A 19742-nucleotide genomic window follows, 5' to 3' on the forward strand; every position below is an offset into this window, starting at 1 on the left:
TTAACGCTAGCCCCGACACATACAATAATTCAGCTTAAGTGTCGGTTTTTACCTATTTGGCGTCAACTTATGGGCTGGTGACTCACGCTAAAGGATTGCTATTACAGTATTACTACTTGAATATGAAATATCAAACCTTCTTTAACTTAAAACACATTTAATATTTTTTATAATAACTTGTTAATACTCACTCAGATGACAATATTTTTTTTGAAAACAGAATATATATATAATAGAAAGTCGATAGTACATATAACACACAATGTGTGAATAGTCCACAATGCAACAAAGAAAGTCCTAAGACTTCTATCCAATGAATAAACACCTAAAACCTACGAGAAGAGCATCTATCGGGGACCTAGGTGTGGCAAACGTCACACAAACCCAACAAAAATAGAGCTCAACTCGACATTGGGACGCAAATAAACACAGTACATCAAACAAATAGAAAACAACAAAGAGATCACTGCCAACTATATCCAAGAGACCTGGTTACAGCTCCAGTAGCCCAAAAAAACCAACGACGGCACCCAAAGAGACATCATCAACCACGAACCCTCCACACTCACGAACAGAGAATCTGACAGGAAAGGCACCAGAAAGGGTAGAGTCCATCAACGCTGCCAGGGAACCCGAATCCAAGAATCCGAGCTGATCTGGCCTCAACAGGCACGCACAGATCTAGGCAGGAAAAGAACAAGACTCTCCAGGCAGATCTGGCCTCAACAGGCACGCACAGATCACTACCAGTCCCAAGCTGTACACCCCAACGCAATCCCAACCTCCTCACCAACCGCGGAGGCATCCGCGAACACAGATTTAAACACAAATCTGGCGAAAGAGGATAAAGAAGGGAAGAAGATGCGGAGCACAAATAGCGAACAAGGAAAACTAGCCCCACATGGTTAGGGTTGCCAATGGAGAGCCTTGTCCAAGAAGATGATGACTTCGCCACTAGGAAGATGATGAAAAGCAGGAAGCCCCGGCACCGGCGTCGGCGGCACTGAACCCCCACTGAACTCCGTACCACAGCAAGACAACGCAACCGCCCTCGCAACACCACGCTGCGGCGGCCAAAACCCACCACCAAAGACGGAGGGCGTCGCACCCTAACAACGGTGGATCACAAGCAAGGATCTGCATAGCAGATCCAGAAGAGAAACAGCACAGATCCACCAAAATTGTGTTTGCCAACTCCTCCGAAACTCGAGCCCAAGAAACGGCTCCAAGCGGAGGACGAAACACCGGCAGCGGCGAGGAGGGCAAAGAGGAAGACAGCCGTCGAGGAAGGGAGAGGGGAAGAAAACCAAGGAATGAGCACTGGTACAGCAAACCCAGAAATTGATCTGGTTTATTAGCAAAGGAAGAAGACGAAAGGACAATAATAGAGGGAGAAGAAGGGGGTTGCCGCCGCGCCAGGGGGAGGCGGCGCGGCGGCCACCCAAAAACGAAGCAGGTCGAAGAGAGAGTTTTAGAGAGAGGGAGGAGCTTAGGGTTTTAGAATAGAGGTTAACCTTTAAAAAATTGAGACAAACTTAATTTCCCTCCGATATATACATGAGCAAGATTGAACAGTTAAATAGATTGCATTATCACATGAATATTAGCTGTTAGTAATGTTAGTAAATTAGTCCTCCTCATGATTTAAACTCTTCACCCTTCATCTCACTCAATCCTTATGTCCCCTAACTCTTACCACTTGAGCTAACCCTCGGGGATAACACCTCAGTTTAGTAAACTATATAAATTAAATGTGTTTAAATAGAGATAGGGAACATAGAAGAACCACAAAAGAACTCAACAGAACCCTGTTTATTCAAAGAAAGTAAACAAATTGATTCCACTGGAATGCAATATGCTTAGGCCATCATAATGTACTAAAAAGTTGCTGTCCTTCAAAATTTCAAATTTGTCGGGGCCATGTTTTCTCATTGTCTTGCCCTTATAAATATGCAACCTAGTTGGCTACTATTTTCACCATCACACCAAGTCTCCAAAGTCTTCAACACATATTCAAGAATAACCCGTGATTTCTCTCTTTCTCTCCCTGTCTGTCACATTGTGTTTCCGGTCCTCAAGTTTTGCTTACACAAGTTATATAATCCATTGAAAGCGCCATGATGATGAACATGTTGTCTATGAAGGCTAGCCATGACTCTCATGGCCAAGACTCTAGTTACTTTCTAGGATGGCAAGAGTATGAAAAGAATCCTTATCACCCCTTTCAAAATCCAAATGGAATCATCCAGATGGGACTTGCAGAGAATCAGGTTAGTTTGTTTATCATTAAATATATAAGAATAATGTTTCTTTCGCACACCTTTCTTTGAGGTGGAGAGAGGTGGAATGAGGAAAGAGATAAGAAGAAAATAAAAAGTAAGAGAGAGAAAATATGAGATGTGATAGATGATAAGAGGAGAGATAGAAATAAAAAGATGTGGAAATGAAGTGTTTAAAAAATGAGGTGTGTATATATCATTATTGAATATATAATCATTCTTGTACTTTATCTAATAACTTAAGTTGAAATTGATTGTTTGACATGATATTAGAGTCTCAATGATTAAGTAATCTATAATTTGATCGTTATAGCTCCCAATTCTTCTAATAAAAAAATTAATATTTAGCACATAATAGATATGCGTGTGCATTATTTATGCTTCAAAGGATAAAAAACCTCTTGCGTGAAGAGTGGGTTAAAAATATACTCATTCCGTTCCTTATTAACTGTCAATTTTGAAGAAAAAAATTTGTTCCTATATACTCCCTCCGGTCCTATTTATAAGCAACAAAAAAAAAATTCACATAGTTTAAGAAATGTAGTTAAACTAGATAAAATGCATTAAATTTGTCTTAAATTAAAATGAACTTCCAAAATTACCCTTTGTTATTAGTGTTGGAAAGTGGAAAAGAAAGAGAATAATTAATGAGACACATTTTACAAGTTAGAATTAATAAGGGCATCATTGGAAAAAATTAATTAATATAGCTCAAACTTTCATTTGGTTCTTATAAAAAGGACCAAGATTTTTCTTCTCTTTCATGCTTATAAATAGGACCGGAGGGAGTATCTGTCAACTTAGAGTTTCAAGAGAGAATTAAATGATGTTTTTCCAAGAAATGTCCTTGCAGGAACAATAAATGAGGAAATATAATATACATTTTAAAGGGTGAAATAGGAAATCAAATAATACATTTATGATAAGTAACAAAATTAATTGCACTCCTTAATATGTGTGTTTCTTCTCTTCCTGGACAGTTAAATAGGAATAGATGGAGTAATAATTTATGTAACATTGAAGTGTTCCCCAATTCTTATAGTTATGCGTGAGACAATTGTCTCTTGACATTTATTACCTTAAGTATAGAACTCTAAGAGCATCTCCAATGTGAGTATGTAATGTTAAATACATACTCCTTCCAGTATCTATTACCATTGAAGCATATTTTTAATTCCAACACTAGTGAGGGTATGTGAAAGTAGATACTCAATTTAGTCATGAAAAGTGTGTTTGCATTTACTATTGTTTATAAAAGGTTTAAATAAAACTTGCAATTAATAAAATAATTTTTTTATATAAACTTTTAAGAGTTGTTGGGTTAGAGTAAAAATTAATAAAATGATGTAGATGATGTGACATTATTGGGAGTTGTAAAAAGTAAAATGTAAATACTTTAGTGAATATCATGGTTAAAGATGCTCTAATACCCCAAACAAGAAAATTTAACTCATCATAAGTTAGAATGTTTTCCGTCCAAATTAAATTTATCAGAGTGTATTGTAAATACATCTCTCTACTAAATATTAGGGGTCATTGGTATTTTTTTTAATCTTTCTTTCTAAAGCATAAGCCAATTTTGTTTCATTGAGAACAAACCCTAAGTTGGGTGAAAGATAAAAAGAAGTTCTTAAGTTCTTCCTCTTGTAAAAAAAAAAAAATTAAAAATACCCCCACCAATTTAGACCAGCAGATAGATAATTAGATACTAATACTAGTACTACGTTTTGCTTGAGTATATATAGCAATGAGCAACCTATCATGAGATGTCAAACACAATAGTACTGGACGTGTAAATTCCTAGCTATATCATAGCACGTTTTTCATTTCACATGAGAGAGTAGTTATATTTCTTTTTTTTTCCCCTTGTTACATGAATGAGATAATATGATCTGGGTGTAAATAAATGTAATGTTTCCTCATATATAGTTTTGTCCAACTATTGGTGACATCTTTTGCAGCTTTCGTTTGACCTTCTAGAATCATGGCTTCAAAAAAATCTTGATATAGTGGGGTTGAAGAGAGATGGGGTATCCGTATTTAGAGAACTTGCTCTATTCCAGGACTACCACGGCTTACCTGCTTTCAAAAATGTAAGGCATACTTCCTCAAGCTAATTTTTTTAGCCTTTTATAATACATAAATTTAATAACGATCGACGAACATACAAAATTTACCGACAATCTGATACCCTTCTAACATATACATTATCAACGATACAGTTTTTAATGGTCGCAGCTAATGTGTATATCAAATGAATGTCGCGAGAAATCTGTGTGTTTATGTAGCATTATTCATACGGAAATGATAAGTGGATATTGCATTTTATAGATCACACCTGTCAATATATAGTTTTATGACGGTTTTACTCTTTAACGTAACTTATTAGTTTTAGGTTTAACCATTGGTAGAAATAAAGAAGGTAAAATCCAAGACATTACTAATTACAGTACTTATATCACCAATTCAACTTTAATTTTCTTTTTCTAGCAACTGGTGAACTTTATGGCAAAAATAAGAGAAAACAGAGTCAAATTCAGTGCGGAGAAGCTTGTCCTCACAGCTGGTGCCACTCCAGCGAATGAGATTCTCATGTTTTGCCTTGCTAATCCAGGGGAAGCTTTCATCCTTCCCACACCTTATTATCCTGGGTATGTATCACTTTTGTTTCATTTGTATCAACTTTTGTACTACTATGTATTTATGTTGGAGTGTTGGACACAATTCCACAACATACCAACAATCGCCATTTTAAACCCTGCTATATAGTCGTGCTTGCATTATGTCACCCTTCAATTTCCACTTTATTTTGGCAGGTTCGATAGAGATCTTAAATGGCGAACCGGGGTTGAGATTGTTCCAATGCATTGCTCGAGCTCAAACGGTTTCAAAATCACTTCCTTTGCTTTAGAACAAGCCTATCAACAAGCACAGAAACAAAGCCTCAAGGTGAAAGGGGTGCTAGTAACTAACCCCTCGAACCCACTAGGCATAACCATGACAAAAACAGAGCTTAACCATCTCGTTGACTTCGCCATTGACAAGGGAATTCATATAATAAGCGATGAAATCTACTCAGGCACAGTCTTCAACTCACCCAAATTCGTGAGCATCATGGAAGTTGCCAACGAGAGAAGTTCTCAATTCCATGAAATTTTGAACCGTGTTCACATCGTTTACAGTCTCTCTAAGGTAGTACTCCCTCTCTTCCTATTTATAAGTCACAAAAAACTAATTGTCTTAGATTAGAAAAAGTAGTTAGTAATAATAAATTTGTAAAGGAAATAATTAGCTTTCCTAGACTACCCTTATTTACTTTCCTATGATTTTCTCTCCCCAAGTTAATATTCCAAAAGTTCATCATCTCTTTCATATTAAATATAAGAGTGAATTTAGAAAAAATTATTTAATGCTTCCTAGATATTATAAAGTGACTTATATTTAGGAATAAATTTTTTTCAAAAAATGTGATTTATAATAAGGAACGGATGGAGTATTATGGTCCATTAATTCAGTCATTAACTATTTTCATTATTTGAAGATTTTTTAAGAAATTAAGAGTGAATTGCCAAACTCACCTTAAAGTGCAAGTGTTTATAAAATTAATCTCTAGAAGGAAATAATCAGTCAAATTAGTCTTGGATAAACGTAGGTCAAATTATTCGCTGCAGGAGCTACTTTGACGCACAATTTACACATTTAGAGACAATAGACAGAGATACACTTGCATCATTTGGGGGCAAATGCCCCTACTAAATTGCAAGTATTACACTAATTATATGTTAATATTAAGATATGAAGTCTTATATTGCCCCCACAAAGTTAGAAGTGCCTCCACTTAACCAAACTTTAATACTTTTTTTGGTTTATGAGAGAAACTGAGAAGATGGAAGATAAGTAGAGAGAAAATAATGAGAAAAAAAAGAAATTTTATAGGTTATCTAGTTTATATATTTCCTCCATGAGGTATTTCCTACTTTTAGGACGAGTTTTGTGACTAACTAGTTCTTTTCAAATTTTTTCAATACTAACTTGTCAAATGATTACACTTTTAGGACAAGTTTTGTGATTCACTCTACAAATTAATAGTTCATTTAAATATTGAATTTCAAGCTATCTCTTTTTTTTTTTTTTTGAACGTTAATTTCAAGCTATCTCATTCATTACAATTTGTAATAATATATATGTGTTTCAGGATCTCGGGGTGCCGGGGTTTCGAGTGGGAATGGTTTACTCAAACAACGAAATGGTTGTATCCGCTGCGACCAAAATGTCAAGCTTTGGACTCGTTTCCTCACAAACTCAGTACTTACTTGCTCACTTGCTCTCTGATGAAAATTTCACTTTGAAATACTTGGAGGAGACTCAGAGAAGGCTTAAGCAGCGCAGGGAAGTGCTTGTCTCTGGCCTCAGAAATGCAGGGGTTCGTTGTTTGAAGGGCAATGCAGGGCTGTTCTGCTGGGTGGACATGAGAAACCTGTTAAGCTCTTCTACTTTTGAAGCAGAGAAGGAGCTTTGGAAGAAGATTCTCTACCAGGTTGGTTTGAACATTTCACCTGGATCTTCTTGTCACTGCTCTGAACCAGGGTGGTTCAGGGTGTGCTTCGCCAACATGTCTGAAGACACGTTGAGGGTTGCAATGCGACGCATGAAGGCTTTCACGGACTCAGTGTTCTCTGCTAATTTCAACGGAATAAGGAGGAGTGGTTTTGCTCAGCATAATACCAATTATGCAACAAGAAGTTCAATTGGTAAATGGGTTTTCCAGTTATCTTTGCATGAGGAATCTGAACCATGTACACATTGTGAGCTATGACTCTGTTTTCAGAAGATGCAAAGAAGTTGCCCCCGCATATGATTTGTGTTATTAATGACGCCTTTAGGCTTTAGCTTAACGACAATGATTAGCAGCATTGTAATCTAGTTATCTAGCCAATATATGTTATATATATTAAAATAAACTCAAGGGTTTATGTATTTGGCATATAATTTCCATTTTCCCTCTTTTCGTTTTATATGTCGTTTTTTTTATAGGCAAATGTTAGTGGTTAGTTGTTAGTAAGTTAGAAAATCACTTCAAATTTTCTTATTTTAATATATTTTGGTAAAAGAAGGGAAGGAAAAAAAAAACTAACTCCTAATAGTAAATACATCCGAGTAATCGACAAACAAAATGGGCGACAAGCTAACTTCTCATTGATGAAGTTGATAACACAACAAAGTCAAGCTTTCCAAAATGGTGAGCTGCAACATTTTCTTCTACGAAAGTATGCTGATAGGAAACAGTTCAAGGCCTCTAAAGCAAATGTCGAATGGTGCTAATGATACTAGCATACACATGTAAAGGTTGTTGCTTTTGGCATAATGAGATTAAGAGCCAAAGTCGAAACTCTTATTACTAAATTTATATTTGTTTGAAAATTATTACGTGTGTGTGCTTTGAATTGTCATAGTAATTAATTACTCTCTTGTACATACTGAACTAACTATCTAATATTAACTCGGGCTTTGAGGAGGAAACAAGTGTTTAGACAACTTCACCTCATCAAGCAAGATGCTTAGGGTTGCGTACATATGAGTTACCAAATGCTAACTCGGTCTCGAGAAGGGGGTAGTGCAAGAAAGACAATGTCACGAATCCTCTGAGGTAGAACCCACCGACTTATCAAACATTAAACCAGTCACATCACATAAAGACCATAATCATGACACAATTTTTTGTGTAAAAATTACCTAATATAAAAACACAATAATAAGGAAACAACCAATATCTATGGGTACCTCAAAGGACAACTTGAAGATCTATAAGAAGCAAGAAAAAGACAAAAGATCTTATCTTCACTAAAATACTCTTTTTGGTGGTTAGGTTAAGTGTCTTCATTGTCAAATCTAATCCCTGAAACTTTGGAGATAACACCTTCAGTTAATTACTACCTTTGATCCTTTTTTATAAAAATTAATTTGGAGTTTGTGGTGCATTAATTACATGTTGACAAAAATACTCTCAGATGAGAGAAGATTCATGTAGTGATTGGAAAAAGAGAAGGAGGAAAAAAGAGTGTTGAGGTGGGAGGGGGAAAACATATGGGTTGGCTCTTGGAAGGAAATGAATGTCATACAGGAGATGTTAGAGAATGATGGTGGCGGTCGACAAAGGTGATGGGGAAACATTAGATAAGGGATAAATTTCTCACTAAGGAGAGGGTATGACCCACCTAAAATGGGTGGGAAGCCTCCCATTTGGAGGAAAGAAGCCCTCCTTGGTGGCAACCATAAATAATGTTGAAGGGGAGAGAGGGAGGTGTTGCGACTAATTGTTGTGAGCTAAGGTTTAGGAGTAATGTTTCATCCACACCTCTCTTTTAAGGTGGAGAAGTGGAATGGTGAGAGAGATAGGAAGAAAAGAAAAAGTAAGAGAGAGAAAATATGAGATGTGATAGATGATAAGATGAGAGAGATAAAAATAAAAAGAGGTGGAAATGAAGTGTTTAAAAAATGAGGTGTGTATATATCATTACTCAAGGTTTAGCGATTTGGGGGTTTCATTTAATTAGTTAAAAAAGCTTTGACATATATCTACCTATTTATTTGATTCTAGTGAAATGAGATTGTATATCCAACAAATCTTTTCAAGAGTCAACTACACAAAAACATTACACACTATTAAGGATGTTCGAAATTGGAATGTTCTAATAACCCATCTTGGCCCAAGCTATTAGATGTTGGAAGGTACCACATGACAATGAGGTTGAAGGGTGTGGGCTGGGTATAGCCGATTTTAGGTCTAAGTTTTCCTTTTCTTTTCATGATAATGTATGGCTTGAGGAGGGTTTAGGAACAATCTTGTTAGATAACCGCATTTTCACCTAAGTTTCACTTCAATGATAATTTAATTTAAACATAAAATATAATAAGTATGATACTATAAATATCATTTAATTTTGTTACTATTTTCTATTTTTTTTTTTTGGTACATGTTACTATTTTCTATGATTTAATTTACCAATTTTGTAACTTTAAAAAAATGACAATTTTAATTACAAATATTAAGAATAAAAAAAAAGATGAATTAAAAAAAAATGTAAAAAATGAAAAGAAGCGGAAAAAGGAACAAGAAAAGGGACGGTTACGATTTGAGAATTGAGAGACGGCATTAGCAAATGGCAAATGCATCGTATCAGAAAAGTTTCGCGGTGGTTTTGGTCGAGAATTCGTTTCTCCCGCTATCTGCGTCCGTGTTGGCGAGGGTTCCATGCAAATCAATGCTTTCACAAGAACATTCAGACCTATTTGATGCGGTTCCACGCCTAAAACCATCGCCATTTTCATCTCAACAGCAAAAAACCTTAACAAAAACCGATTAATTGATTGTTGTTTTTCTGTGATCATTCCTTCACATTTTGGTTTTTTCTCTACCATTTTCCCCAAATTGCACAAATTCTCCATCCGCACACGCAGGTACTTGAGATTTTGGTTTTTGTTTAAATACTTTCGGAATCATCAATAAACAATTTATGCCTCAAAGACAATTTTATATTTTAAAGTGCTAATGCATGTTGTGATTACTCTCTTCATTGTGTTTGGTTTGGATGATAATGATTTGATGATGGAAATGAATGATTGGTTTGGAAAGCTGCACTTTGAATGTTTTACTGTTGTTTAGACAACTTCTTAGGTGCCTAAGTTTATTTAATTTTACTATATAGTGATTTACTGCACATGCTTTACACCAATTCCATGTAAAACTAAGTTTTTTTTTTCATTTCTAATATCGCGTTTTTCATTTCTAATATCGCGTTCATATGCTAGCTTTGCATTCATGTGTGATGTGAGGTGTTCCTGCTAAATCCTCCTAAACTCATAGTTGGGTTGGGTTATGGACTAACAGTGAATAGAGGAGTTATTGTCAATTCACATAATTTTTCTAGAAAGTAAATCATATTTTCTTGTACGAATCGATTGGAAAGTAAATCGGTTTTGCTTTTATTGTTTTCAAGCTTCACATCTCTCAATCTGTCTTGTCATTTGTGTGTGTGTGTGTCTTTGTGTTAGTTTGAGGTGAGTTCTTATTTCAATCCTTTGCTAATCTGCATTGTTGCCTATTGTGTTAAGGTGAAAGCGTTTGTGGTGATGGATGTCATGTTGATTTCTTATGTCTTTCTTCTTGGGTAAGGAGATGTGCCAAGTTAGCCAATAGAGTGGTGGAGATGAACATTGCTGCTCTTTTAACTTCTGCTGGAGTTAATATTGCTGTGTGCGTGGTGCTCTTTTCACTCTATTCAATATTAAGGAAACAACCCAACAATGTTAAAGTGTACTTTGGAAGAAGGGTAGCCTCTCGACATTCAAAAAGCCTTGGTCTTTGCTTGGAAAGATTTGTTCCATCTCCTACATGGGTAAAGAAAGCCTGGGCAACAACTCAGGATGAAATGCTGAATATCGGTGGCTTGGATGCTGTGGCTTTTAGTAGGTTGCTTGTGTTCAGGTTAATCCTACTAAATTGAATCTTCTTAAATCTGTTTGTATCCATATTGTCAGTATAAACTGATTCCGTATCCAGGCAAGTTTTATCATGAAATTTGAACAATTTCCATAATACAGAGGCCAACCTACTACTGAGTGAATACATCTAACCATAGACAAGTAGAAGCGAAGATGATATTATGCTAAACTCTGATAATATCTTCTGTTTTTTCAAGTCTACTTTCTAGATGGAACTCTTGTCCAAACTCCCGAGAATACACATACGAGTAGCTGAAATATATGTTTTGATAACATAGCACTGACATTATGCACAATAAACCTTTTTGATCCTAATTTGTTGAAAAATGCTAACTGTGTTGCACAGCAGTTATTTGTAAATGATTTTATCTTGTTTGAGCCTCTGAACTAAGTGTATGTTTGGGTGAGCGTTTGCATATCATTGTTTTGAATGAACTTGAGTTTTGTAAAATTCGTTTGATTAAGCATGGATTGAAATGATGTCATTTATGATTGCATTTTATCCACCGGAATGAAACAGCTATATATAGTTGCTTCTACCCAAACCACATTTTATCCATAAACCATGTTTGAAAAGTGGGGAAAATATGTTTCCAAACATCTGTAAAACTCATAAAACCATATTTTCTAAAATAGCTTTTTTGTGATGCTAAACTCAAGTTTGCATTGGGCCCTTCATGGAGTTTTAGAACCCTTTTCACTTCACTCTTGTAAAACTTTCCAACTTATTTGTATTTATTTGTCTGAGGTTGTATGGTTTGCTTTTGTTACCATGCTGTGTTACTCAAATCAAAACCTGTTGTTAATCAAACATTTAGAAGAACATCAGATAAAAAGCTGAATAAGTGTAAATGATTTTTTATTGTACATTGTGGGGCTGTTCTAACTATTGATTATGTTATTTTCTCATTCAGTATTCGAGTATTTTCTGTCGTTGCAGTCATTGGAACTTTTCTAGTGCTTCCAGTGAATTACTATGGTCAGAGTAGAACACGCAAGAATTTACATCTTGAGTCACTGGACGCTTTTACCATTGAGAATGTAAAGAAAGGATCCACGTGGTATGAGCTATTCCTTATTTTTTTAAATGGTATTGTTCATTAGTGCATAGAAACTAAAAAATAATGAACAGACAATAGAATGTATAAAGAGGCTTTTGACGTTTTGTAGGCAACTATATATGGATCTCTGGCTCAACTCATTGAAGTTGAGAAAACTACTCAATTTCTTTCTTTTTTTAATAATTTTTTGGAGAGTTTTTTGGGCAGACTTTTACCCCCAAACTGTTTCAGACTTGACTCCTCCTTTTTAATTATGTTTTCCCCATCATTTTTGAGATGTTAATGCAATAATACTTAATGAATTTGTTCAGGAATACTCCCTACAAACTGTTTATTTATTGGTTAATTATATTCTTTCGCTTGATCTCAGGCTTTGGGCTCATTGTCTCGCATTATACATCATAACATTGACAACTTGTTCTCTTCTTTACATAGTAAGGAGCTGAATTTACCCTGCAAGATTGATTTCTCAACCCGCTATAATGGAGTGACCCAACAAGTTTTGTTTTGCTTTTCCTGGTTTTTAAGTATGACTAATCAAGTGGCAATAATTTTTAGGAATTTAGGAGCATTACTAATTTGCGGCTAGCACATATCACTGGATCTCCACTGAATCCAAGTCATTTTGCAATTCTTGTCCGAGCAATACCCTGGTCTTCAAAAGTATCATACAGTGACACAGTAAAAAAGTTTTTCTCTTACTATTATGCATCAACATATTTGTCACACCAAATAGTGTACGACTCTGGTGCAGTTCAAAAACTGAAGGTATGCCTCGTCTATTAATGCTTTATGTATATTGTGATTACAGTATCAAACTTCTATTTTTTTTTTTGCTCTTAAATTTATATTTGTGTAATTTTTCAATCCTCTTTGTTTATATCACAATTAATGTTGTTAAAACGATCAATATATATGCATGTATGTATGTAATAGATAGTTGAAGGCCACTACTTGTTTCAAGGTAGATTAATTATATTTGAGCTTACTGTAGAAAATAGAAATTATATTTGAGCTTACTGTAGAAAATAGAAATAAGCTTCTGCATCTCTTTCATTTTTATGATCCATGTTGTGCACTTTATCAGCTGTTTAGTGTTGAACGTTCTTCTTGTTTCTTTCTTCTTTTTGAAGGAAGCCTTCAAATTTTGGAAATTTCAGTTCTTGGATGAGTATTGCTTTCATTTGTGTCATATCATCTGAACTCCTTAATACCACTGTTGTCATCTCCTGTTTCCTTGTTGAGTTAACTACTATTTTAACTTTTCTTTCTTTTAATCCTATTCCTCTAGGATGATGCAGAATATGCATGTAAGATGTTCAGCGGAAGTTTGGAACAGACTTGTAAGCCAAGCTTGGCGCAATGTTACTTTTGTGGAGGGACCACAAATTTTAAGCTAATTTCTCAAGACATAGATAGTATACATGCAAGAACAGGCTACACTGACATTCATATAGATGCAAGAAAAAAGGTCAATTTTATGGCTGGCTTTATTTATTTAGTTATGATCTGATATCCATATATGAACCTCTTCCACTTCTTCATTTTTGTTATTCACTTAATTGTTTTTTCTTCTGCGACATTGTTCTTTGACCCAATATAATCCTGGAACACAACTATAAACTATTTCTCAGAAGTTTGTCAAGGCCTACAACAAAATGTAGGATTGCATTTTAATGTGAATGCAGAAAAACAAGTTGGTTATGCAACTTGCAGGAACTAAACAATGAAAGCAATATCAATGGAGCTCCATTCTTTTAAGTCTTCCGTATAAAGATCTTTCTTGGACTAGCTTCTAACAGATTTAGCTTCTGTAATGTATAGGTTCTTGTCACAATATTTAAACCTGTTTGACTTGGTATTTTTTAGTTTGATGTTGCTGGTCCTATTTTTCATAATTAAAATAATTTTCTATATTACATAAATTGAGTCTGTGACTTAAGGGCCCTAACTTGTACAAGTGTGAGAGAAATTAAAATAAAATATAATAAAAAATTCTTGCATCTATAGTTGTCCTCTTATTGGTTGAATTATTAGGATAGTTGGTCTTGGACATGGATATCCTATGTTGGATTGTTTTGGGGTTGGGGGTGAATTGCTGACAAAAAAAAATTTTGGGATCATTCTTAGAAGATCAATGTGTATAAGTAATTAAGATGAAAGATTATTCAATATTTTTCAAGCTTATTATTCTATCTCGGAGTTTGGAGTTTGCTCCACTGGGTGACCAGGTCTAGTAGTCCGGGACATGCAAATAGTTGAAAAGTTTTCTAGTTGTGTATTAGCAATGAACATTGAACAAGACATTCATTACTGGAAATATATTGGGTATTAGTCTGACATCTATTCTTGAAGGCTTAATAGCTCTTTTGGTCCCTCTAGAAACAAATTAGCAAAATTAGTCCCTCACATTTGCACACTTAAGCTGTTTTAGTCCCAAATAGGGATCATTGTTGCAAAAAAATAAGCAATGTAGAGGACCAAAAGTGCTAATTTTTTTATTGGGGACCAAAAGTGCAAAATCGTGATAAGTAAGGAACCAAAAGAGCTATTAAGCCATTCTTGAAAGAAAACAAATTATGTCGCCAAAACATATTTATAGCATGTTTGGATCAGCTTTTTTTTCCAGAATTAATTTTGGCATCCAGAAGCTACTCACAGAAACTTCTCCCCATAATTGATTTTAACTTTAGAATCAATTGTAGTTAGTTTTTTAAACATGTTATTAGTGTTCTTTTCTTTTTGTTTATCATTATTATTATGTTTTATGCTCAAGTTTGGGTATCAATTGCAGGAATGCGCAGCTGCTTTTGTGTTCTTTAAAAGTCGGTATGCTGCTCTTATGGCTGCACAAAATCTTCAAACATCAAATCCTATGTTATGGGTCACAGACCAAGCTCCTGAACCACATGATGTTTACTGGTCTAAACTGTGCATACCATATAGGCAACTTTGGATCCGTAAGATAGCCACACTTGTGGCTTCTATGACCTTCGTGCTTGTATTTCTCATCCCTGTCACATTTGCACAATGCTTGACTCAACTAGACAAGCTTGAGAAAATGTTCCCTTTTCTGACTGGGATACTTAAAAAGTAAGATTTTGCTCATATACTAGCGGAAAATATCATAGACCTAACCATATTGTTGGCCTTTTTTTGCAATAAATATGGATTAGAATTTTGAAAGAAATAATTATGCATGATAATGACTTCGGTTTCATACATGATAAATCAACCATGGAATCACATTTTAATAAACCCTTTATAAGCAGAGTAACACATGTGCATGCACTATATTGAAAGTTTATTCAGAATTTTCTATTAGTTTGTTTACTTGCTCATACAATACTTGGCCTACCATAAATCCTGTGTAAATTTCAAGATTTCGTAATATATTATGATAAAACTAGAAAACAACAAATTACTTTGCTAAGCCTGTAATTGCAATTTGCCACCTACCATATATGATATTCAAGAATTTCTTTATACTTAGTATATCTTCAGCAATACTTTATAGAGGAAAACAAAAATGTATTTCTTGGTAATCATATTCCCAATTAGGAACAATAAACTCAACTGATTAACTATGTTGGAAGAATGGTAATTGAATAACCTGATTGGGCTAAGAATTCATTCTTTGTAATTTTCTATAAAAAAATTCTGTCATTCTATTAAGCTTATAAGTTAGCCATCTGCTATTTGTTTCGAGGAATAATGTCAGCATGTTAGAATTCTAGCTAAGCTACTCATTGTTTGTCCTTCTATTTCATCTAATTTCAGTTATTAATTCCACACATATTTTTTTTTGTAAAATCATAAATTCATTAAGATGAAGGACAAAAGAATCCCAATGAGATGTAATGATAGGGAATCCTCCTTAGCATCAGAACAAAACACAAAACAGCAAATGAAATTGGAAAATGGAAAAGAATATAACAAAGCTGCCCAATACCTCAAAATATTTGCTAAGGAAATCTAATTAAAAATGTCAAGTGCTTCACCTCACATAGAACCCAAGTGTCTAATATTATCCCAAATCTAGTGCTTTGCTAAAGATATCTTATTTAAACACTGTCAGTTGCCCACAAGCAATGTTAAATGTTCATTTTTCTGCAACATTTTCTTGTTAAAATAGGGGGGTTGTTTAAAATTATTATCCATGCATGGGATGTGGAAGGTTATCAAGATAGTTTCAAATTTTAAAAATGCTATACAGTCCATTGTAAAGTGAAACAATATTTTTTTCCAGGAAATTTATGATTCAGCTGGTGACTGGTTACTTGCCAAGTGTGATTTTGGTTTTGTTTTTATTAGCTGTTCCACCATTGATGATGCTATTTTCAGCGGTGGAGGGGCCTATTTCCCGTAGTGGAAGGAAAAGAAGTGCTTGCTGTAAAGTTTTGTTCTTCACAATTTGGAATGTGTTTTTCGTTAATGTTTTTGCCGGGTCTGTAATCAGCCAACTCTCAGTCTTTACTAATATAACAGAACTAACTGCCCAACTTGCCCAGGCAGTCCCGGTGCAGGTGAGATATCCAGATTCCTAGATGACAAATGTTGATTGTCAATTATGTACCCCTTGTGAGGATATATACTTGTATCAAATATTTGAGCATTGTTGAACTAAACTTTTGTCCTCTTCAGTTTATAAATGTCAGATAAATTGGTTAATCTTTGTGATTAGTTATTCACTGTACTGTGGTTTTTTTTTCTCATGGCATACAGGCTGCCTTCTTCACAACATATGTTCTATCATCTGGTTGGGCAAGTTTGGCTTTTGAAATTATACAACCGTTTCCTCTTTTATGCAATTTGTTCCAGAGATTGGTCTTCTGTTCCCAGGAGGATTCATATAATGGCAACCTAACTTTTCCATACCATACAGAAGTTCCAAGGATCTTGCTGTTTGGATTCCTTGGCTTCACCTGTTCTATTCTGGCACCCCTCATACTGCCCTTCTTATTGTTTTACTTTTCCCTTGCATACCTCGTTTACCGAAACCAGGTTAGTACTTCTATCATGTTTTTGTCTCCTTTTTCTCATGATGGAGTTAATTGCACTTAATTATTTTTTTTTATGCATAAGCATTTATCTTTTTGTCTATATTGTTTCCTTTGTATTTTTACTTTTAATTCCTAGTGAAATATTTGAATAAAACAATGCAACAATAAAAAAACACTTCATTATTTTTATGCAAATAATTGAAAAGTCCACACATTTGCCTCACTTTTTGAAAAATGTCTTGACTCTTTAGAAAATAAGTCAATCACATGAAGTGTGTTCAAAAGAGTTCGTTGCTAGCATTTCGCTGTGATTTTTGGGTTCCCTATATGTAGTATCTGCATTTAAATCCACCTAGAGCAGAGAGTTTAAAGGTAGTGAAGGATATGTCACCCAAATACATAAGTAAGAGTGATAAACACCTATATCTATGCATGCAGGGATAAGTTCAAGTGCTTTAGTTGTTTCTAGTGTAATTCTCTAGTCTGAGAATGAATACTTAATCATTTTTATCTTGGAAAAGGGCTTATACTTAACACTATCCTTTTCAGATTATCAATGTATATATTAAAAAATATGATGGCGGGGGACACTTATGGCCCATTGCTCACAACACAACGATTTTTTCATTGGTCTTCTCTCAAGTTATTGCACTTGGGGTGTTTGGACTGAAAGACTCAACAATTGCATCTGGATTTACTATTCCTCTCCTGATTGGTACCATTCTATTTCACCAATATTGTAGGCAGAGATTTCTTCCGGTATTTAAGAACAATGCAGCACAGGTGCGATCTCTTGCTCTCACTACCTCACAAATCTAATATTACTCCAAAATTGCTAAAGCTTTGGTGTTATATTCATATCTAATATCGATACATATCCGATACTCCTAAGTATGTATCCAAGGAGCATCTTGCATTTTTGTAAAAGAAGTTACTGACTGACCATATATTTAGTATACGATTTTAATATATTTGGCGAACATATCTAAAAACCTGTCTTAAAGTGTTTTGCACAACCTTATTCTCCATGTGAGAAGTCTTGGAGTACATACTCCTTGATCAATTATTTGAATATAAACAAAATAAATCACAAAAAGGGAAGATAATTTGGTTTGTGTGCATTGTAACCTTTAAGTTTTCTCTGGCAAAGATAAAACATATAATAAAAAGAGAGACAAGGTCGTGAGACATTAGTATGTGATTGACCTTTTTATGGTAGTGGACTTTTCAAATTGGCAGGAGTTGTCTTTGATGAACTAGACCTTTTTTTGGATGGGAAGAATGGAGATGAAAATAATATAGTTAGAGTCAGACCATAAATAATAGGCAATGGAATATTCTCAAGACTTGTTCTAAACATGACTAATGATGTTTCATGTGATATTCTGATGTTTTTGGAGAAAAAGATATAATTTTGTGACAATCATCTGTTGACATGATTATATATTCATAAGAAATATCAATATCTCTTTACAAATACGTTCTTTGTTTTAGGTTCTTATTGATTTGGATCAGAGGGATGAGCATTGCGGGAGGCTAGAAGAGATTTATGAACAATTGCATTCAGCTTACTGCCAGTTCACGAGTTCTGGTCAATCTGAATGCTCCAGCCATCAAAGCAGGGAGCATATTCAGACTCCAGAAGAAGATTCAAAGACAGGTTTGCTTCTAAGCAATGGTGGTGGTAATTTCACTTTTCTATCTAAAATTAAAAATATAATAGCTTGTCTATGTTTGGTTTTCATCTTTCAGGCTTGGAAATCATCCAACAAGATATATCATGGCCACCTCATCGTGTTTGAATTGTTGGAATGTAATAGAGTTTTTAGGCTTGTACATGTTAATGATGAAGATAATCCATATTGCGTATATCTGCGAAGAAAATAGGATTTGGACTCCTAGGAAAGTTTGGTTCAACAACAGAGTATATATATCTTTATGCTATTTGTCCTATTTTCTGTATAATTGTACATGATATTGATAAGATAGTATGCAAAAGCTAATAGAGTTTCTCCATTATGATAGTAGAAACTAGAAATTAATTGGCCAATAACAAAATTTGCTTTTACAAATTAAGACACCGATTAACTAGAATCCATATAAAAACAGGAAGAATATAGTCCCAAAAAATGCAGCGGCTCGAAAATCTTGCAGGCATACTCTAAAATTTGACGTATGAAATAGTATATCTTTGCCAAAGACATGCTTATTATGTATACAATTATTAAATACATCAACCAAGAGGGAGACGAATGAATCACGATTGTAAGATACTATACATAATATATTACTTCCTATCTTTGACACCTTTGATAGATAACTAGAGTGGGTCTGAGTCGGCTATCATTTTCGGAATTCATCATTTTCTTTGAAATTACGTTGTCCAACATTAAAAATTAAGTTATGATTCATATAAACCTTCACCATTTTTCCACCTTCATTTTCTATCTATGTTTGTCTTCTCAATTAAATCACTTAACATCTTTATTTTATTTCTCATTTCTTCTCACCGTTTTTAGGCTTGTACATGTTAATGATTCAATAAACGTTGTGGTTCAAGCACCCCAAGATCACGTTTTGTGTGTGTTTAAGGTATCTATGGCTGAAAACAGTGACTAATCTCCTTGTCGAGTGCTCGCGCATTAAGTAGTAAATGACTGACTACAAAATGCACTACATTTTCACGGGTAAAAATCAACCCTTGACCTCATGGTTAAAGGACGAGGTGAACAAACCACTATACAAATCACCTTAAGTTAAGATCACAGTTCTAAAAAACCACATGATATATTATTATCTTTGACACCCTTGACACATTAATAGAGTGGACCTAGGTCGGCTATTATTTTCTTTGAAACGTTACATTGTCCAATTAAAAACTGCCTGCAGTCATCGTG

At 34.6% G+C, this 19742-nt stretch overlaps 2 protein-coding genes across 3 annotated transcripts; both read left to right on the forward strand.

Moving 5' to 3' along the window:
• The first annotated feature begins 2123 nt into the window (after nt 1–2123).
• On the forward strand, nt 2124–7267 carry LOC130723916 (1-aminocyclopropane-1-carboxylate synthase 3-like). The gene is made up of 5 exons (XM_057575069.1): nt 2124–2270; nt 4241–4372; nt 4770–4930; nt 5096–5471; nt 6475–7267. Exons 1-5 carry the CDS (start codon nt 2124–2126, stop codon nt 7093–7095), a joined length of 1437 nt encoding a protein of 478 aa, XP_057431052.1. The 3' UTR covers nt 7096–7267.
• Nucleotides 7268–9415: 2148 nt separating this feature from the next.
• On the forward strand, nt 9416–18855 carry LOC130723903 (CSC1-like protein RXW8). Of its 2 annotated transcripts, none has more exons than XM_057575049.1 (12): nt 9416–9737; nt 10392–10764; nt 11696–11842; nt 12213–12276; nt 12401–12610; nt 13134–13313; nt 14637–14935; nt 16092–16368; nt 16568–16846; nt 17395–17628; nt 18340–18505; nt 18598–18855. In XM_057575049.1, exons 2-12 carry the CDS (start codon nt 10487–10489, stop codon nt 18645–18647), a joined length of 2184 nt encoding a protein of 727 aa, XP_057431032.1. In that variant the 5' UTR covers nt 9416–9737; nt 10392–10486; the 3' UTR covers nt 18648–18855. The 2 variants fall into 2 exon arrangements, with proteins under 2 accessions (XP_057431032.1, XP_057431039.1); XM_057575056.1 differs by having other exon boundaries at nt 11722–11842.
• The last annotated feature ends 887 nt before the right edge of the window (nt 18856–19742 follow it).

This window comes from Lotus japonicus, chromosome 1 (assembly GCF_012489685.1).
Source record: "Lotus japonicus ecotype B-129 chromosome 1, LjGifu_v1.2".
NCBI lineage: Eukaryota > Viridiplantae > Streptophyta > Magnoliopsida > Fabales > Fabaceae > Lotus > Lotus japonicus.